Source organism: Drosophila novamexicana, unplaced genomic scaffold (genome assembly GCF_003285875.2).
Source record: "Drosophila novamexicana strain 15010-1031.04,08,12 unplaced genomic scaffold, DnovRS2.1 tig00000462-arrow-pilon, whole genome shotgun sequence".
In the NCBI taxonomy this organism is placed as follows: domain Eukaryota; kingdom Metazoa; phylum Arthropoda; class Insecta; order Diptera; family Drosophilidae; genus Drosophila; species Drosophila novamexicana.
The window spans coordinates 4,567,478-4,590,163 of NW_020824806.1; the positions used below are offsets into that span (position 1 = coordinate 4,567,478).

The following is a 22,686-nucleotide window of genomic DNA, read 5'->3' on the forward strand; positions in this document are numbered from 1 at the left end:
CTGGAGGCAAATTCGGCCAACCACGTGCACCACCAACAACAACAGCAGCATCAGCAACAATAACAACAACAATAACAGCAAAAACAAGCAACAGACAACAACAACAAGCAGCAGCAGCAGCAACAACTACACAGCGTAAAGAATATAACTCCTAAAAATTTGATACCGTTTCTGGATCAGATTCAATTTTTTGTAATTGGCGCAACCCAAAAAATGAAAAAACAAAACAACAAAAATACAATTAGCCTCACTTATCATTCGTGCTTTATCGGCGGTAGCTGTGCGACCGATATCGGAGTTCTATATACATTATAATGATAATAAAAAAAAAATTACACATATACACATACATATAATGATAAATACATACATATATTAAACATCGTAAAATTATAAGTGTATTTGGAGCTACGTTTTTAAGTGAATAAAAATTATAAAGTCGGAGCATTTAACATATGGAAATTAACAAGGAGGAGCTTTTGGCCACATCCACGAGTGCTCTACTAGGAAATACACTGTTAACGGAGTTAGGATCTCACTTATAGGAATACTCACGAACGAGTATGCTCGACTGTGAAATACCCCGCACACATGCAAATAGGATCTCACTTGAGCTACTGAAGAGTCCGGACATCAGGCAGTAGGAAGCGCAGGTGTTTCAGTGATAGGAATGCTGTGAAATACCCCGCACACATGCACATAAGCCAGTTAGGATCTCACTTGTTATAGGAATACCCACGAACGAATATGCTCGACTGTGAAATACCCCGCACACATGCAAATAGGATCTCACTTGAGCTACTGAAGAGTCCGGACATCAAGCAGTAGGAAGCGCAGGTGTTTCAGTGATAGAAATGCTGTGAAATACCCCGCACACATGCAAATAGGATCTCATTTGAGCTACTGAAGAGTCCGGACATCAGGCAGTAGGGAGGCATTTTATTGATAGGATTGCTCCTGCGCGTTTCAGTGATAGGAATGCTGTGAAATACCCCGCACACATGCACATAAGGCAGTTAGGATCTCACTTGTGCTGGGAATACCCACGAACGAATATGCTCGACTGTGAAATACCCCGCACACATGCAAATAGGATCTCACTTGAGCTACTGAAGAGTCCGGACATCAAGCAGTAGGAAGCGCAGGTGTTTCAGTGATAGAAATGCTGTGAAATACCCCGCACACAAGCAAATAGAATCTCACTTGTGCTACTGAAGAGTCCGGACATCAGGCAGTAGGGAGGCATTTTATTGATAGGATTGCTCCGGTCGAGTATGCTCGACTGTGATATACTCCGCACACATGCACATAAGGCAGATAATATCTCATTTGCTCTAGGAATCCTTTGAACGAATATGCTCGACAGTGATATACCGCGGACACATGCAAATTAGGCAGTTAGGATCTCACTTGAGTATGCTCGACTGTGAAATACCCCATAAACGGGCATACACAAGCATAGAAAGCTGCTTGAGCAGATGATACCCTGTAAACATTCAAACGTGCGCATCATGTCGGGTGAGTCTTCTCTATTGATGCTATGCATATACTACCTTTAATTTACTATCAGGCAAATCTTCTGTGATTGAAAGAAAACAAAGTTATCTGTGTTTTATCGCTTTTATTAAACTTGTATTCATTTCGTCATGTTTGCCTCTGCACTGTTGATTTTGTGACACATAACTCGATATCTGAAGAATAGTTTTACAATCCTATAACTTAGTATGCTATATACGATATATCCATGCCAATTGCTGCGCTTGAATGACACAAAAATTCAAATCAAATCGTTCAAATGAAATGCAAAGTAATTGCAAATTTGCCTTTATGTTTGTCTCTTCTTATTTTTTTTTTTATTTTTTTTTTATCAGCAGCAGCTTTGTGGCGCCTCAATTGATTAAATTTTCCTTAATTTATAAACGCCTATTGCAAAGTTCCAATGAAATTTTCTTATGCATTTTTTTAGTTGCTTTTTTTTCTTGTTGTTTTTGCAGTGTCTACACTTGAAATATGCTCATTAAATACATACATATTTAATTTTTTTTTTGTTTTTGTTTTCATTTTGTTACACATACATAATTAGTAAACGCTTTATGCTTTAATTACAACACAACAGTTAAAATACAAATAGGTTTTCAATTTTATTTTAGCGCGTTTTTCTAGCTTTTTTTTTTGTTGACAAATTCATTTGTTATTGATTTATTTCTTTGAGCTTTGCTTGTTGTCGTCGTGTGTGAGCGTGTGTGTGTGTATGGCTTTGGGTTGTACGTGTGTGTGCGTGTGTGCGTGTTGTATATTTGGAAGAAAATGGCCAGCACTTTCAGCTTTCTTATATAATTAGGTTCGCTTCATACTCTCATGAATTTATGATATTTCCTTTTATTTGTTTATTTATTAATTGTTGATATAATTACGCTTCTTGTTGCTATAAATGTTGTTCTTTTATTTATTTTTTTTTCAAGAATTTGTTGCTTTTAAAGTCTTGAACATAGACTAGACACCAATTATGTGGGATTAAACATATTTTTTTTGCTTTTATTTTATTAGATTTTTTTAATTTTTGTCACATGTAACAAGTTTTTAAATTTATGATATTTGCTTTTCTTTATGTTAAATATTCCTTTTATGTTTTGTTTTTTTTTTATAGTTTTGTGAACACCTGTCGACTGTTGGTATGCCAGTTAAATTGTTTATATATATATATATATATATACTATATATATATATATGCTTTTACATAACTACAAAGTACATTTAAGTAATTTGTTATTGATTAACGGTCTAAGATTTGTTTTAGTCACGCATTTTACAAACAATAAAGTAACGTTTATAAAGTACTGAAGTTTGGGTTTACCAAATATTAAGCTCATTCAGTTTATATATATGTATATATATACATTTGCATGTCTCCATATAGATATATGCATATGTATGTGTGTGTGTGTGTGTGTGGTTAGAGTAGAGTGGCATGTGGGCAACCTTCTCAAGTGGGCCTAGGATGGGGCTCGGCTTGAAACGGTGCCAAAAAAATAAAAAGAGAAAGTACAACAAAACATTTAAGAAGAACTCTACTAAGTACACAACTAGGCCTTTTGATATTGCTTTGCTTTTTCTCTAACTACAATACCCTATATAAGTAGTACACTCGTGTCTAGCCCAAACAAAACCATGTTTTTTTATAGATATCGTATGTGTTTTTTTTTTTTTTCTCTAAATTTGATCCCATGCAACGTATATAGTGATTGTGCCTTTAGCCTTTTGTAGAGCCAATTGAATTTGAAAACGGATTTGTTGTAATTGAAATTTTGCTTATATTGAGATCGTTTTTTTTTTATTTTGGTTTTATTTTGTGGAAGAGCTAAATACTCTGCAAAGCTTCTTGTTTTTTTTTTTTTTTGCCTTCTAACTTTCTTCTTGTCCCTGGAGAGGCGGGGTTTTGGGGAGCATAACATTCGGTTTTTGCGTGTCTCAAATATATGTGAATATATATTTTAAAACAATTTCAAAAGTATTTACGCTTGCTTTTCTTTTTTGTTTTTAAAGCAATTTTTTACATATATATATATATAGACTAGTACAATGATTGGTTTTTTTGTTGTTTTACTTTATTTTATAAATAAATTAGATTTGTTTTATGCATATGTGTGGGTTTTTACTTTATATATATATAAGTATTTAGATTTGTATTTTGTAGATATAAACTCTTTTGCTTGATGTGTTTCCATTTGCGCTTATTTGATATATATATGTCTATATATATATATAAATATTTATATTTATATATATGCGACTCGCAAAGTCAAAAGCGAGTTTTTTTTTAATGGTATTCTTCTTCTTCTTTGCTGCTATATATTGTGCTAAATAATGCGTAAATCAAGCGATAACAAATTAGTATTATAATAATAATAATAATAATAATAGTTTAAAAATAAGAAAAAAACAAGACTAATAACTATGCACCTAACACATTTCATTTCTGAGCTAAGGACACACAAAGAACTTTCAATTAACTTGGCTTTTTCTTGTTTTTGTTGTTGTTTTCCAATTAAATAGTTTAAATTACAATTGCTAATACATACATAGAATATATTTGTGTTTTTGTGTGCTCAACTCATTATGATTATCATTATCATTAGCATTAGCGTATTATCTTTATCATTGTTTGTGAATTTCATTAACCAGCCTCAGCTTAAAACATAATTAAAACAAGTTTTTACTTTTATTTATATATGTATAGGGTATATGTGTCTCTGTGTCTGTGTGTGCGTGTGTGTTTGGTTTGCGCTTGTTGTTGTTGTATTTTGTTGTAGTTGTTGCAGAGTCCTTTCAAAACCCATTAGCCTGGTTGTTGTTGTTGTTGTGTTTGTTGTTGTTGTTGCTGTTGTTGTTGTGGTTTATTGTTCAGACTTTTTATCGTGTATCGGTGATATTATTTTTGCTGCCAAATATCTTAAGCAGCTGCGACTCATAGTCATCAATATTGCGCTTCATGATATCCATGCAGGGTCCAAGCAGACGCTCGAATGCTCTCACATCGAGAACTGTGCGAAGAAAAGCGAACAATTAAATTATAGAAATTGCTTCAATAATCTCTTATAATATATATGTATTGTATGTATAAATTGTATATATAGAGACCGGCACACACACACACACACACACATAAATAAAACATGCCTTAAACTTGTAACAAACAACATTTAATAATAATTATTATTAGTAAACATGACAGAAAATTATGCATGCCCAGAGATGAAAGAGTGCCAACACAGGAATTCACACTGTAAGCTCTTGAACCCAACCACAGGCGCCTCGACTCATAAATATTATATGGAGCTGCGCTTACCAATCACAATTGAAATGCTCTTTCGAGTTATTCGATTTTCATTTATATATATCTAGTTTTTTTTTGGGTCAATGTCTGTGTCGGCAGCAGACATTTGGCTGTGGGCTAGGCAAACGTTGCGTATACGTGTTATTTTGTATGCCTTTCTGTCTGTGTGCGTGTGTGTGTGTGTGTGTGTCAATTTGTGAATGCAAAAAATAACTAAAAAAAAAAACTGCATATAAATTGAAATTTATTCGGCAACCGTAAAATTTTTAATGACAGCTCTTGCGCCTCTTTTCATTACTTTCGCTACACAACAAATTTGAAGGCTTTAAATGAACAACAATTCGTTAAATAATAAAAGAACAAAATAGGTATTATATATATATTAATTGAGCTTGACTGTTTTCACAGGTTGGTATTGCGACGCGCCATTTCGGTAAACATTTGCTCGTACATCAGTATGTTGCGCTTGAGCACGTCGGTGAGGAAGCCCAGGATGCGCTCGAAGGCATCTGTGTCTAGGACTAGGACGGAATTCTTTAATTAAAACTACAACTAACTACAAAACACTACAACGAGGGGATATTCGGGGGTGTGTAAAATGAATACAACACGTGTGTTTGTGTGTGTGCACACTTGGAGTGAAACAATTCAATTCGGCTGTGAAACGGTTTTAATAGTTTGTGCATAAATGCTGAAGGCCTTTCTATGCGATTTTCATGAATTAAAGCAGCGCATACAAGACTTACAAAGCTGGTAAGACTAAATATATTTCTTTCTCTTGGTTTTTTCTTCCTAACTCTCTCTTTATCTAAGTAGGATTCTCTCCTAGTTTCTCTTTCTCTCCCTTTTAGTTCATCTTTCCCCCTATCTCTCTATTTCCCTCTCTCTCTCCCTCTCTTTCTTTTAGTTATTATTAAATCCCTTTTTTTTCTCAGTAGAATTCTCTCTTTGGTCCTCTTCCTCTTTATCCCCCTCTTCATTCATCTTTCTCTCTCTCTCTCCCGGTCTGTCGGTACATTTCTCTTTGATTTCCGATCCTGCTCTCCTTTTCTAATGAGATCTCCCTTAATGTATTTTTCCACTGTCAATCGTTCTCTTTTTCTCTCAATTCTCTTCATTGTCTAACATTCTTTCTTTAAATCCTTCTTCTTCTTTATATATAGCGCCTTTCTATGCGATTCTCAAAAATTGAAGTAATGTTTTGATGTCATTTAGTGATATTTATATATAAAGTGATATAAAAAAGTGAGAGTGTTAAACAAGTGTGCACACATAGTTATTGGATGGCGTATACATCACCCCGCTCCCCTCGCAAGTAAATGGGCGGCCGTTTAGCCCAACTAGACGGCCTGTAGGCTATCAAAGTAGGCGCGCAGATCGAGTTCCAGATAGCGATAGTCGCATATGCCGCGCTGCATGATATGGCTGCAGCGGCCCAGCAGTCGCTCAAAGCAAACAACATCCAAAACTACACACAAATTACACACATTACACGCGGTACACAACACAACACAACACAACATAAAACACAACAACACAATACAAGTGCAAAAATGAGCGCCGGGATAAGTGCATAAACAAAAAGTACGGAATAAACAGAACATAAACAAAAGAAAACAAAAACAAAATGTAAGAAAAAGCATTAAAACAGCTGGCTAGGATTCTGGGCGACGCCCATAAGCGAGGCACTAAAAGAGGCATCCCGTGTAGCTGAGATGGACTTACATGCGAGCTTAACAACGCCGCCCGTGGCGTAAACGGAAGCAGCGCGTGGCCGATGTGTGACCAGGGCCAGTTCGCCAAAGTATTGACCCTTGCCCAGTTTGGATATCTCGATTTCCGTATCGTCCTGATCCATGCGCACCGACACGGTGCCCTCCTCAATGAAGTACATGCCATCGGCGGCATCACCTGCAACACGAACAAAGCGTAACTAAACCAGCTTCGGAGTCCATCAGACTGTCGCATACCCTGCTTGATAATCTGCTCACCATCCTCGTAGGTCTTGGAGACCAAAGCATCGGCCAGATTCATGCGCTCGTAGTTCTGTATCGGGTAAGTGCATATGTTTATATTTGTTATATTATGATTTGGGATTTGGAATTCGGGACTTGAGAGTTTCGCTGCTCTGGTCTCACCTGCAACGCCTTTAGCATGGGCACACTGTTTAGCAGCTCCTCGTACATTTTTCGCTTCTTGAACGCCGACTTGAGCAAAATGCGTCGGAATGTCTGACGATCCATGGCCCATAGTAGGCCGCTGGTTTCCGCCTGTACGGTGGCCGCTCTGAAAAGTTAATTACCCAAAATTAGTTTAGAAATAAAAGGTTTTTACTAGATTTAACCATTTTCGTACAAGAAAAAGGCTCACCCAGAGCTTGAGGTATATTCTGCTACAGTTTGGTCGATGGTCTAATGTCTAATTTCTAATGTTCTTTGTCTAGTGTCTAATGTCTAATGCCGAGCGACTATGGTCTAATGTCTACTGTATAATGACTAATGACTGATGACTTATGAGGAATGGCTAATGACTAATTGCTAATGTCTAATGTCTAATGTCTAATGTCTAATGTCTAATGTCTAATGTCTAATGTCTAATGTCTAATGTCTAATGTCTAATGTCTAATGTCTAATGTCTAATGTCTAATGTCTAATGTCTAATGTCTAATGTCTAATGTCTAATGTCTAATGTCTAATGTCTAATGTCTAATGTCTAATGTCTAATGTCTAATGTCTAATGTCTAATGTCTAATGTCTAATGTCTAATGTCTAATGTCTAATGTCTAATGTCTAATGTCTAATGTCTAATGTCTAATGTCTAATGTCTAATGTCTAATGTCTAATGTCTAATGTCTAATGTCTAATGTCTAATGTCTAATGTCTAATGTCTAATGTCTAATGTCTAATGTCTAATGTCTAATGTCTAATGTCTAATGTCTAATGTCTAATGTCTAATGTCTAATGTCTAATGTCTAATGTCTAATGTCTAATGTCTAATGTCTAATGTCTAATGTCTAATGTCTAATGTCTAATGTCTAATGTCTAATGTCTAATGTCTAATGTCTAATGTCTAATGTCTAATGTCTAATGTCTAATATCTAATGTCTAATGTCTAATGTCTAATGTCTATGGTCTATGGCCTATGGTCTATTAGGGCTATGGTTTTTTAGATCTATGCCTACGTTTTAATTCTCTTTGAAACTAGTTAACAATTTTTTACATTCCGCTGTTAAGCTGCTTTGTGTAAACGCAGTTAAAAATTGAAAATTTTCCCTTTTTTTTCACACCATCTCACACACAAAGGCCCTGCAACAAATTTGTGGACACACATAAAAAGTGCCAAGTGTCAAATTGAAATAAAAAAAATGGTGTAATTAGCACCTTTCATGCGTAGACAGTGGGTGTAAATAGTACGCTGCACATAAAGCGAGCAAACACGCTACAGATATAAATGTTTATCCAGCAGATACAAGATACAATATCGAATGCTATTTGCTTACCTGGGCATATTGTAGAGCAGCGCTAATTCGCCAAATAGTCCGGTGTGGTTGTAGGTGCTAATGTGTTTATCATTTATATAGACTTTATAGATGCCACTGTGAAAGAGACAGCGAGAGAGGAGGAGCGAGGGAGAGAGAGAGAGAGAAAGAGAATTGAGCATGCGAATAGCGCGAATATTGCGAATGCAAATTAATTGCGTATACGCCGTGCGGTCTGCGTGTCTTCAAATAATGCTGCCTACTTGTTGGGGCGCGGTCAAGCACGGCGTATACGCAATTTGCTGGCACTTACGATTCAATAACATAAAAATTATCGCCATCATCGCCCTGGCGTATGATGTAATCGCCCGGCAGCACCTTCCGCTCGAACATTGCGTCCAGCACTTGATTCATCTGCGTGCAACGAAACAGAAAATAGCCAAAAGGCATTTTAGAGCTGCTTTGATAGAGGGAAAGAAAGGGGGGGGGGGGGGGGGGGCGAGGCAGAAACACACATAGACAACACCTGCACACACACACACACAGCCAGGCAGACAAACCGCAAGCAACGTGATTCGGTTTTGCGGCCGTCTGCATTGAAGCAAACTCTTTGGCTTTTGTGTTTTGGTCGTGTTTCGTGTGGAATTTTGCCCCGAAAATATGCGAAAGATTTATGCGCTTAGTGCGCACGGGAGGAGTGAGGGTGGTAAGCGGAAGGTGTGGTAAGGGGCAAAGCGGGTAAGGGGGTAAGGGGGTAAGGGGTATGGGCGCACCTGTTCCTTCTCGAGCGAACGGAAGAGCAGCACATTCTTCACCGACTCGATGAGACGCGCCCGCTGTTCATCTGTCTTGGGGAATATGGCAGTGGCGCCCTCATCATCATCGTCAGCCTCCGGATCGTAAGCCTCGGCGAACACTGATTTGCGACGTGTGCTTTGTACTGTTGGCGGTTCCGCTGCAATTAGAAATAAAAACGGTTTAACTAACTTGCATAATTAAATAACTTGGAGTATGCCCTTAAAACATATACTATGAGCTTAGTTTAACTAGTGAAGCTTAAGTTTAATTAGTTTGTGAGACAAAGTATCAGGTGAAAAGTTAGAAGACTTCTATATCTTTTAAACATTTGTGTTATCTATTAAAAAGAGTTCTCAAAATTAAATATATTTTAAAATAATGTCGTTCATATTTTGTGAACAAATTGCCAGCTATCGCAAGCTGTCTATACGATTTTTCATTCTAGTATTTAAATCTTGGTTATAAATAACAGAAGAACTATCAAGCTTGAAGACTATCGAAATTCGGAACTGATAAATGCGTTATCGATACTGTACATAAGTCTATTGGGTTTGTTTTCCATCTATAAAAAGCTTTGAATGTTCATAAATTTTTAAATGGGTATTTATCAGATTAACTTGCAAAGCAAAAGTTAGAAGATTTATATTGCCATTGCATTGTAATCCCTGCTTAAGAGCTTTGAAAAAACGTTCTCAATTTATCATCAGTCGCTCAAGCGCCGATAACATTAAATATATTAATTTATAGTTCGTGAACGAATTGCTAATTATATATCTAAGGATATCTATATCTAAAGAATATACTAGTCTGCTTAGAGATATCAGATTGGAGTATTGCAATCTGAGTTAAAAATGATTTCAGAGTGACCAAATATCGAAACCTATCGAGATTTATGAAAGATAAATAAAAAATTGATACTATCGATTAGGTTGAAGTTCGGTTCTAGCACTGAAAAGCTTTGAATTTTCTCTAATTGGGGTAACTTGTCATTGTAATCTAAATGCCAATATCATTTATCAGTTGTTTTATTACATATAGCTTTTTTTAGTCACAAAGTATATAAATATCTTTAAAATCATAACTATAAATTAGTCTCAGATAATGAAATGCATTTACTTTAACAACTTTCTGAACAAGCATTGCGCAAAGTTCCCAAATTTCTAATCGATGAACACATTTTTAGGGCGAAAACGTTTTGTAGAATGTGGCTAATTAATGAAAATGGTCTGGCCGGACATTGCGACTAAGTGAATGTCTCTATTGAGGACAATGTCCTGCGCCCCAGTTTGACTTTCATGTTTGTGCTCATTAACTAAAGTACACACAGGATGTTTAGTTGGCTGGCAGATGGTGGGAGGAGCGCTTCACTTTTTGGCTTAATTATATTAAATAGCTGAGTGGAGCAGAAAGCAGAACGATGAAGGGGCAAGGGGCAAGGGGAGAGGGGGAGAGTGAGAGTGAAATGGAATTGATAGACAGCAACCCGCTGTTGATGCCGGATGCGCTGCTGCTGCTGCTGCTGCTCCTCACATGATTGTCATCTTGAGGCCATCAAAGTATTAGCCGGGGAACGAATGTGTTGCCACACAACACATCAAGCTTTGCGTCAGCAATTTTAGTTGTTGTTGTTATTTTTGCTAACCAGCTGCGTCAAGTTGCTAGAAACTGTCTCAGCAAATCGAATAGTTGAGCGACACGAAATGCACTTGCTGTAAATGGAAATGGAGGAGTGGCAACGAGGTCTGTCCAGCTGCCCACACAACTGGCGAGAGATGGATGGATGTGTGCACAAAAGATACACACACACACAGCAGCCCACAAATGTAGATACATTTTGTATCTGTATCTGCATCTGCATACATTATAATTGCGCCTCGTTGGCAGTTTTATAGCTGCGTCTCGCCCAAGTCGTATATAGGCTACTCTGGCACTTCTTAAGCCTTGATGATGCATCAACAACAACAACAACAACAACATGCAACTCGCTTGACTGCATCCGGCAACAGTAAACGGTAAAATGTTTGCAATTCATCATCGTGAAGAGCTGAGACGAGAAGACATTCAGACAAACAGATGGCTTAAGAGAAAAACCCAACTAAAACCAATTGCGGCAATTATTCATTTTTCCCCAGCGCACACACATATTGAGCTCGCTTTCAAGAGTGCAAATATGTTGTATATATATATTACTTTTTATTATGCTTATCATATACCCTTTGCGTAGCTTATTATTGAAATGATGCAACTGCTAAAACTTGAAAGTAGAGAAAAAGGAGTTATCGTTGGTTCGATTCATGATTCGGTTCACACAGTTTGTCGTTCGTCGCGGTTTGTGATGGCTTTTCATATATTTTCAATAGACAATTTACAATTTTTAATTGAATTCTAGTAAAAATATTGCAAGCCATACGGGTTTGCTAATATAGGATTGAGCTCTATAGGATGTCATCCATATCAAAAATGAAAATCTAGAAAATTTCGGACTCTGACAAATATTTCATTGTGTACCAAATCATATCAAATACATTTGGCTTGGTTAAACTTTTGCTGCATAGCACCAAAACATAAATTGTAACTTTGGACTTTTGAACCATTTCGATTTAAAACCTTATTCTATATGTTTTGTTTAAAGGATGATAAACAGATATAGGGAGTATGTCAATATATTATTTAGTTTTATTCTAATCTCTATTTGCATATCCTTGTATTTTTGTCACCAAATGTGTAAGGCATAGTAGGAGACATTCAACCCCATTAAGCATATATACTATATATTCTTGAGCAGCATCAACGGCCGAGTTGTTTTTTTAAACATGTTCGTCCGTCTCTTTCGATGCAAACTTTAGAACTATTCGAATGTTTAATTTCGCTTTCAAAACTGCCGCCTTTTAGTTAGCAAGAATATCAGCCTAATATATATCAGAGATTGTATTCTATTTTGGCAGCTGTTAGTTTTTATGTTTTCATTTCTGACGATCCATAAACCTACACATTCACATGTATATATCGCATATGCGATGTCTATAATTGTTATTGGCGACGTGTCTGACCAAAATGTGTGTTTTTTGCACTCGTATTTGGCAAGTTGTTATTTGTGTTTTTTTTTTTTTGAGTTAAAACAACTTTTTTTTTTGCATTGCTTACCGGCCAATAGATTGCTGGACACTTGCGTAGACATTATGCAGTGCACTCAATATATCAATAACTTTAGTTTTTTGTATATGGCTTTTCAGTGCGTATAGTTTCAGTTACAATTTTGCAGCCTCGCAAAAATTGTTGTCGGGGCGGGGAGGGGGAAAAAATTGAAACCAGTTGAGCGCGAACAAGTTTTCAGATAACTAAAACTGAAGCTGAAAACTCAAGGTGAAAACTCGAATGTGTGCGCACAATAAATACATAAAAGCGAAATGTTTTTCGCACTGTCACACGCTGCGTATGCGTAATAAATATTTATGCACTTGGCCAAAACTTAAGGCCCGATTGCGATACTGCGATTGTTTCTAGCTGAGAAATCACAACGCGCACTTCACACTTTACAAAATTTATCAATTACTAAGCAAAAAAACACAAAAAATGAAATAAAATTCTGTTTGCTTTGCCATTCGCTTAAAGTCGTGTCAAGTGTGGCACTAAGCCAGTTTAATGATGCACTAGCACACACACGCACGCAATCAAGCACACACACACACACACTCGCAAATATATATATCCATGTACAGCTGAAAAGTCTTGAATCCTTCAGCTGAAGCTCTTGAATATTGGAAGTGGAAAGCTCGATTGCATGACTGACAGCCAAGTATTTATTTCAGCTAGCCTTGTGACAGGATGTGGACAACGAACAGGATATGCCGCCCACAGCTGCTTATGGCAGAGTATGCTGGAGTTTTGGCAGGCATATGACAGCTTCTGGCTTAGCTGGGCACATATTTGATTTGACTTGATTTGATTTGCGGTTAATAATTCAATGCACATTGCAATTGCGCTCAAAACGAGTTATTAATGTCTTAACTACATTAAGCCACAGATTTGAGACACATAATTACAGCTTTGTTCTGTTAAGGTTCGGCAATTCTCATTCTGCAGTTGCGACAGTTCAGGTTTCGGTTTATCACAAACAAAGCGAATTGGAATAACGAGAACTGCTTTGGTTCATCGCGCTGGCAGCCCTGGCTGACAAATGGTTCAGTTCAGGCGCTGGTGATTCGTTGGAAGTAGAGTTGTGTCGTTTAGTTCAGACCAAGTTCGATTGAACGAGTCATTAAAATGAACTACTGAACTTATTCAGTGATTAGTGAACTAAATCGGTCATTTAGTTCACTCGTTCAGCTATTCAGTCGGTCATGAACGATGTATTCTGTACTCGTTCAGTCGGTCATGAACGATACATTCTTGATACTCGTTCAGTCGCTCGTGAACGTTGTATGCAACTCAGCAGCCGTTCCTGAACGATACATTCTTTTGAGATCTTCAGTTCTTAATAAACACAAAAGATATCGGGATTTTAATTTCACTTTTGATTTGACTGCATAACTGAACTAGCTAATAGTTCATGACCGACTGAATAGCTGAACAAGTGAACTAAGTGACCAATTTAACTCACGGTCATAAAATGAAAGAGTTAACTTGTTCAGCAAATTGAACTAGAAATCCACACTCTAGTTGATAGGTTCACGGCATAGGAACTCCTGACTCGAACCGGTTCAGTTGGCAACCAGTTCACAGACTCTATTTACACACAATTAGCATTAATTTGATTTGTTTTATTTTACGGACAATTTTAAACATTATACTTATGGCCAAGCTAATATATTATTAGTTATGCCAATAAAGCTATTTAATTGAGTGCAAATTATAATGGAATGTCAACACGTTTGGCAAACCAATTTACTTGGGAATTTGATTTTTATTATTTTATTTAATGAACAACTTAACAATAAGCACTTTATGTAGTTACGCTTAATATTTGCCTTAGTTATGTGCCAGTAAATTAAAATAAAATCAATTTGGCTTAAATATGGCTGTAAAACCACACACACACACACACATACGCACGGCAAACACACGCGAGAAAATTTAATTAAAAAAAAATTGCAAATAACAGTCGACTGCATTAATTTGGTTAAGCGGAATGAGAGACGCGACGATGACGCGAACAAGATTTGCAATGTGAATGCTAATAGCTTGACGCTGACACAGAAGATGACTGACTGACTGACAGAATGACTGACAGACTGACAGACTGACTGACTGACTGTCGCACTAGCTGTGTTGTCTCCTGTGACGTTTGGTTAACGACTAAAGCGGATGCTGTAACCGCAGCAGCCTTTGAGCCAGGCACGAATGGTCGGCGCAAACCGTCAAAAGAAAAGGCGGAAATAGTGCCTGTAAGTAGGCAATGCCTGTCAGCCATGTGTGAGTGTGTGTGTGTATGTGTGTGTGAGTTTTGTGGTTGTGTGCGGTTAGCTGTACGACTACATATTAATAAGTAGAAAAAGAGAGAGAGAGAGCGAGAGAGAGAGAGAGAGAGAGAGAGAGAGAGAGAGAGCAAAGCTTTGTCTCGATTAACATGAACAGTTCTGTTGTGGTGCCTGTGTGTTATTTTTTTTTTTATATTTATCATTAAGCGCAACAGGAGGCGCACAAACACACACACGCACAAACAGGACACACACACACAGACACACATGAAACACACTACACACACAACATGGCCAACAATTTCCGTGCTGCTGCAAACGCCGTTGGCATGTCAATAATGTTCAAAATGTAACTGCCAAGCGAAAGCCATGTCAGCGCACGTGGGCGTGGCAGCGCCTTAATACCCAGCCACACACCGCCTCTCCCCCATCCCTCACTTATGTGTGTGTGCCTGTTGAAGCGTGCGGCAGTCGGGCACAAACTGCGAGGCAGCCGCTGCTCATCCGCATGCTTCAATGGGCGCTCATTGCTTTAACCCCTGTCTCTCTCTCCCTCTCTCCCTCCCTCCCTCTCTCTCTCCCTCTCTCTCTATCTTTTGCGCTGCTTTTGCCTTTTTTGTGGGCAACGTGAGCGTTAATAAAATGTACAACATGCTTAGCACACACACACACACGGACACAGGCACAGGCACTCGCACACCTTATTAAGCCACATTTTGGCACCCGCAAAAAATTGTTGTGCGTATACTTAATATTTTTTATAAGCAGTTAAGTCATTTGTGTGTGTGTGCGTGCGTGCGGCGCTTAAAGCGTATTTAAATCAAAAACAGCTAGCCTGACCATAAATAGACATCAAAGCGCTGCAAGGGGCGTGGCACACACACACACACACACACACACATAGACAGATATAGAATTTTCTCTGAGCTATTTGCGTGCTGCTCTTACGCTCAGCTGAACTCATGAGGGCTTCACTGAGCAAAGCCAAGAACAATTTTGCAGCAGCCGGGCAAAAAAAAAAAGGTCAATGCGGCGAGGCTGATAGTGAGACGAGTCCAATGCGAACTTCAATTAAATGTCAAGCGTGTTGTGTACACTAATGCCACCATGCACATATATATAGATGTACATATTAATATTTATATGTATATGTGTATATAGTTGGTCATATATATATATATATACAATGATATAGCTGACTGTCTGACGGGCAGGCAGCAGCTCCCCAAGAGCTTGAAAGTTGAAACAATAGCTTCCTTTTAAGACCCAAATACGCAGGACCATGGCAATTCCACCCTTAAGTGAATAAAAGGGCTAGAAATTGTTTTAATTTCGCATTTAAAGTTTCATTTGAAAAACCTTAAATTAATGAGTAATTCGTAATTCCACACACAAAAGTGAAAAATAGGTGAAAAAATCGATTAAAATACTTTTTTTTTTGGTTCTCTTAATAGCTATTTTCAAAGGCTTGTGTAGAAAAACTCGTATATTATATATATTTATATATTATTGATCTAATACATATATTTTTAATATATTATTGATCTGCTTGGCTGGAATACGCTTGGAATACAGTTGAAGTTGAATCAATTGATATGTATATATATATATAGTATATGTATTTAACATCTATACATTCATGATGTGAGCTGTCGCGCCTTGGTTTGTTTGTACAGCTCTTGAGTTGTGTGCGCAATTAATAGATTTGTAATGGCAGCAGGACTGCAGGGCGTCCGGATGTCCGGGCGGAGGTAAAAGCAAGACACATTCGCACACTTGACACGGGTGTCCCTTGAGCCGTGCTGCGTGTTTGATTAACCGGAAGATAAACACGCAGCAACAGCGTCTGCAGGAAGCAGGCTTCGGAGCAGGACCTGGCCCGGCGGCTGCTGCTGCTGCTCCCGACAGCTTTATCAACATTATTATTTAATTTGCTCTGGCACTGGTCGAAGATGTACGACCTCAAGATGCGATGGACGGCGTGACCAGCTGGCGCTAATTGTCCGCACACGTGCGTCGCATTATGGCAAATAATGAGATACAGATACACAACACGCACACACACCAACACACACAAATAGCCCCACCAACATCCCCACAAAAGCTTAAAGTTGGGCAAAAAGCAAAACTTTTCAATTTGCAACAAACTCGTTTACCTTTTTTTATGATTTTCCTTTTCACCTTTTTTTTTCTTTGGTTTTGTTTTGGCTTTCAGTTTTATAATTAGAATTTAGTGCAGAGCTTAGGCTAAAAACGAAGGGCCCTTGCGTTTATTTTATGCGTGGCCACGTCTCGACGTCACAAAGTAACCAAAAGTTTCCAACTAAAAATAGTTAATCGTGCGCTAAAAGCAACTGCAGCAAAATGTGGCTACAATTGACGCACAAGCACGACAAGACATGGAAATATGTTAGTTGTGACCCCCAAAGGAATTGTTGTCGGCACACGCAAAGCTCGCATTGCTCATTTGTGGGCTATTCAGAGGCGTATTCAGGCAACAACAATATTGATTTACCTCAACAAAGATGAATTAATGGTACAACTTGTATAAATATTTAGTACAATGTGTTCAAATAGTTGGTGTAATACCAACGATTTCTAAAGCTTTCGATAGTTTACACACTTAAATTTTGTAATAATCGATAACAGTGACTATCGCTGTTATCGACAGAAGCTACATACAAATAAGCTCACATCTTGTTCGTATGCGTTCAAAAGGGGACATGATAGTTTATAGTAAAAGATCATATCGAGTCTTTAGTAAACGATAGTATCGATCGCATAAAGTTATCGATAATGTTGATTTCTTAAAATGTAACGACTTATGCATGAATACAAATTGTATAAATATTTGGTATAATTTGCTTAAATAGTTGGTGAAATACCTACAAGTACCTTAACACTCTGAAGCTATCGATAGTTGACCCACCGAAAAGTTGTGACAATCGATAACTTTTACTATCGCTGTTATCGGTAGAAACTGCCATCATGATCATGATAGCAATCGATAATTTTGATAGTCTTTAAAAAACTGTAGTATGAATCATATAAAGTTATCGATAGCGTCGATTTCCCAAAGTTATTGGTAAAATCGCTGTTAAATGTTGGCGAGCGCATTATCGATATACCAACATCATCGATATACTAAAACTGCAGCTCAGATAAACTTCTGTTCTCTTCTCTCGTGACTTACCGTCGCCATCTTGTGAGTTAATGCTCTGACTATCATCGGCCCCATTATCGGTGCTGGCTATTATTGGCCGATTCGCCTGCAATTTGTTAAAGTAATCGGCGGCAAAGTCAATCAGATCCGGCGGCTGTTCGACCAGATACGCAATGGAGAACTGCAATAGCACCTCCTTCAGCTCATCAGGCACCTGAATGCGGCGACTCGAATCGCTAGACATGTTTGTGCTGTCGAAACGAAATAAATACATGATTCAACATTAGATATGTGTTTATAGATTAAAGCCTTAGAAAATCAAATGCCAATCGAATTTGTGATATATAATGGAACTGAACTGTCTGTGATTGTGCGCGTCAGCAGCTATATTTATGCATATGTATTTATAGAGTTTATCAGCGTGTTTATTTATTATTAATGGCCTTAAAAATAGATTGATAGATTACACGTTCATCGGGCAATGGCATTTCACAATGCAAAGTGTGTAGCCGAAAATAAATTGTGTTTTCTTTTTTATTGAATTACAAAGAATTTTGGAGGTTTCATAAGATTTCATGGAAAATATAAATGTTGCGCGTTGAGAGACGTTTCTTTTGCAGATAATTTTATGGAAATTGTTCCCCCCCTCGCCCACTGCCCTACTCCTTCGAGTGTCAAGTGCAGGGCATGGGAACAGAGCTCAGCAATCAATTTACGACTAATTACAACAGAGAGCTGAAACAAAGACGAGCTGACGATAAGTTATTCAGCAGCACATGAAATATATATAAAATATATATAATATATACCTTAGCTTTAGTCTAGAGCAATCTATTGTGTGCTCTTCTCCTCGCCCCCCCTCCACCAGCGGCTACAGCGCCTCTTTCTGCCCATTTGTGTAATTTGTCACGCGTGCGTCTGACCTCGGGTTATGTAGTCGAGTGGCCCCCGGCTGCGCCCAGGGGTCATTTTATTATTTTTTCGGCCTGCCCACGGAAGCTACAATACTATTCCCAATTCAACACCTCATCACCAACAGCTATACAAATGTAAACATAAGCAACAACAACAACAACAACAACAAACATTACCATAACTCTAGCTCATTCGGTTGTCATTCGCGTCATCGTGTGGCGCGTGATTCAACGTTGCACAATTTAATTTTCGTTTTTTTTTTATTTTCGTTTAAATTTTGTTTTGTTTTTCTTCTTCTTTTTTTTAAATTTATATACATATAAAATTTTTAGTTTTGTCGCCGGCTTGCTGCGTTCGTCGAAAACGTAGAACGTGAGCTTCATGTTAATTATGCGACTGCAGCGGGGCGACAACATTTTATACAGTATATATATAAAGCGACATATATATATACATTTACATATACTTGAACTTATATATACGTATGCATAATGCACTTAAAATACCCTCTTTATACCCTTACGGCGGGCACTTTATTTTTAAATCAGCATTCGAAGTTGTATGTGTAGTTGTTATTAATGAGCTTAATTATAAGCTTTTAATAATATTTATTATTATTTTTATTATTATTATTATTACTATTATTATTATTATTATTATTATTATTATTATTATTACTATTATTATTATTATAGTTATTATTATTATAGTTATTATTATTATTATTATTATTATTATTATTATTATTATTATTATTATTATTGTTATTATTATTATTATTATTATTATTATTATTATTATTATTATTATTATTATTATTATTATTATTATTATTATTATTATTATTATTATTATTATTATTATTATAAGCTCTTTAAACAGCTCTGGCCTTCTAGTTCTTTACCTAGAACACTTCAACCGATCATATTAATCTAATGCTTTGCGGGTTGAACCAGCAACTTCACTTTTATAGCTTTTATTATTATTTCTATTATTGTTATCATTATGATTGTTATTATTATTAATATTTTTAATATTATTGGCCTTTTAAATAGCTCTGCCAACCCTGGTTTTGCCTAGCATAACACTTTGTCCGATGGTCTGCGGGTTGAACTTTCAACTTCACTGTTATAACTATTAGTTTTCTTATTATAATTTACCATTTTAAATATCACTAACTACCCTGGCCTTTGTCTAGTATATCACTTAATCTGACCGCTAATCTAATTCTCTAAGGTTTGAACCAGCAACTTCACTATTCGGTTGCCAAAAAGCCAACTTATATAATAATAGTAAATTTGATTTCTCTACAAAATTTACCACAATTTAACCAGATGTAATTCATGCACAAGACATTTCTGATTGTGCACAACTGCAGAGGACTTCATTCTTTGCATTTAAATGCTTCAATTATCTTGTAATTTGTCACTAAATGAGTTTTCTGTTCATTTTAGTTTTTCCCTCTTCCCCTCGCCCCACGCACCCTTCTGCTCTTGGTTAATCACATTATCTGTTTGTTTGTATTTTTTTTTCGAGCACGAACGCAATATTAAATTCTTAAAAGTTTTCGCCCAAGAATTTGCACGCAGAGGCAATTTTTGTATGCTTATGCCATACGTGAGAGGGGTGGGTGGTTGGGGTAGGTGCAGGGGGGAAGGCGTGTGGGCGTGTCTGACTGACTCGCTGTTGTTGCAGCACTTAGTGCAGGACATGTCCAGCAGCATTTAACTGTCAAGTGGCAATTGGCAGTTGGTAAATGGGCTAAAATAAACACAACCAACCCCTCCAATCCCCCCTTCCCTCACGCTTACCCCCTCCAGTCAGCCAGCGGCTGCTGTGGCAGCCTTTATTAGTTTGTAATTTTGATTTTAATATTTATTTATTCGTCGCTTTCTGGCCGCAGGCCAAGTTGAATATTAATGAACTTAATTGAAAAAGTTCGGCTCGAAAACAAATCGTAGGTGTAGGGGTGAGTGTGCGGTTGTGTGTGTGTGTGTGGTTGTGTGTGTGTGTGTGTTGTTCCACAGTAAACAGGCAACAACTGCAGCTCCTGTGTCGGCGTCGTCAAAAGTAGCAAAAATTAATTTCCAACATTACGACAAATAAAATGTTTCGAGCAACTTTTCCGCAGCAGGTTTCGTAGCCGTGGGCGGGGGCTGAGGCTGAGGAGAGCTGTGTGGGGCCGCGGGCTGCTGAGGATGCGGCCACAACAATATAAATGTATCTCAATGCGCAATTTACATAATTACGCATATTTGGCGTAAACTTATACATATTTATGTAGCTGGCTTTTCAATGAAGTTCGCGCAGATTTCATAAGATATTTTTGTTATTGAAAGCATTTTAGAGAAGAGAATTTTTCTCAGCTCCCTTCAGAGCCACATGATTATTATTTTGCGTAAATCACTTCGTGTGTTATGCAATGACTATCACGAGTTCTCCATAGAACTCTTTCCACCTTTAATAACTTCGTTGCTTTCAAGATATTTTCGGGCAGTCACAGATAATTTCCAGCTATGAGTAGGGGCACAGCTTGCCGGGCAGGTGTTAATCATCCTCCACCTGGTCGGTGATTTCCCAGCGCTATCTGTATACCCTTTCTCCATCGTGTCGTTGATGGTATTAGAAATATTTATATTTCGATTTAAATTAATCAAATAATTTAATATATCTTTATATGATACAATAATACATTCTACTCAAGCAGACTTAAAGTCTAGAAAGTAAACAGCCTTTTGTGTAAATATTTTTGTCAACTAATAACATCTTATGTATATGGAACTAATATTTATATAATTTTAAATTTATGCGAGCATTCAAGCATTTTTATGGGCTTGCGAATATTTTAAAGTGTGCATTTCTCACCTGCTGCGCGCACACACACACACACCTGCCTGCCAAATGATTCAGTCGAGCGATTTTTTCAATAGGCGCAGCAAGAAAATGCGAAAGAAAAAAACAAAGCTGAACAGAAATTGAGAGAGAAAAACTATTTGCGACTGGGCCGGGCGACTAGTTTGTTAGTTTGTTAGTTTTGTTGCCGCCATCGACGAGGCGTCCAATTAGTGGGTCAAGGTGGTTTACTCAGCTTCTACATGCAATACGCAATGCACTGCATAAATAAATTACATGCTTTCAAAGCAACAACTGAAAATAGCGCACAACTAAGCGACACGGCGACAGACAGACGGACGGACGTACAAACTGTGTCTGCGTGCGTTTGCTTGGACCCTAGCCGAGTTGCACTTTGGCTTGAAATCGAGTTAAGCGGCTTCAACGGCACGAGGGCACGCACCGGCAGACAGCAGCGGGTGGCAAACGGGCTGGAAGTGGGAGAGGGGGTTGGCAAGTACCAACAGAACAGAAACTTAAGCCATGCTCATTTCCTTACAATTTCCGTTGTTAGTTCCGCAAAACGAGCTAGCGAAGCGACACAGCATTCGAGTGTGGCTCGGTAAGTAAATTGCATTTGTGTACGGGGCGTATGCGCAATGTCATGCAGACAGCAGCAGCAACTGAGGCAACTGCAGCAGACAAATTGTCAAATCTGGCAACGCCTGGCAGCGCAACGGTAAAGGCACCAATTAATTGCCCAATCGCGCAAAGTTTTCTATCCGATTTAGATATAAAGAACAACACAAAAATAACTTAAAATTTAGCTCAGTTTTACGCAACGCGCACTCGAAAAGAATTACAATAGTTACTAAGTGCCGAAAAGTGAATGCCCTAACTTATTGAAGAGCTGGGTTAGGATATCTAATCCAATATAAAATACCCTTTTTTTACAGATGGTTATAACTATTATAATATAATAGTGGATGTTTTTTTTTTTGTTTTTTGTTCTTCGACTTTCATTTCCCTTGTCACCTATATGATTTAATAGTTCGACCGACTTCAAGCTGTTTACTGCCTAGTCGATACTAGGTATATGTATTTTATGAAGTCGAAGATATAATTTTTTATTTCGTAACTAAATTATGAAACCCTCTTAAGGGTATAAGTCTATAGTCTGCATGTAACTTTAATATTTTATCATTTGCAAAGTAATGAAAATTGAACACATCAATAAAATGAGTATTTC

At 37.6% G+C, this 22,686-nt stretch overlaps 1 protein-coding gene across 6 annotated transcripts in view; it reads right to left on the reverse strand.

Moving 5' to 3' along the window:
- Positions 1-4,249: 4,249 nt before the first annotated feature.
- Positions 4,250-22,686, reverse strand: part of LOC115760834 (cAMP-dependent protein kinase type II regulatory subunit) — a 41,427-nt gene continuing 22,990 nt past the window's right edge. For 4 of the 6 annotated variants that reach the window (XM_030702368.1, XM_030702369.1, XM_030702370.1 and 1 more), the window contains 8 exons: positions 17,721-17,941; positions 9,086-9,267; positions 8,626-8,726; positions 8,334-8,429; positions 6,973-7,120; positions 6,805-6,880; positions 6,560-6,745; positions 4,250-4,541 (listed from right to left, as the gene is read on the reverse strand). In XM_030702368.1, the coding sequence (XP_030558228.1) occupies positions 4,411-4,541; positions 6,560-6,745; positions 6,805-6,880; positions 6,973-7,120; positions 8,334-8,429; positions 8,626-8,726; positions 9,086-9,267; positions 17,721-17,934 (1,134 nt within the window). In that variant the 5' untranslated portion in view covers positions 17,935-17,941 and the 3' untranslated portion in view covers positions 4,250-4,410. Of the gene's footprint in view, positions 4,542-5,097; positions 5,356-6,559; positions 6,746-6,804; positions 6,881-6,972; positions 7,121-8,333; positions 8,430-8,625; positions 8,727-9,085; positions 9,268-17,720; positions 17,942-18,781; positions 18,864-22,686 lie in introns of those variants that run through there. The other 2 variants (XM_030702372.1, XM_030702373.1) reach the window with 2 other exon arrangements.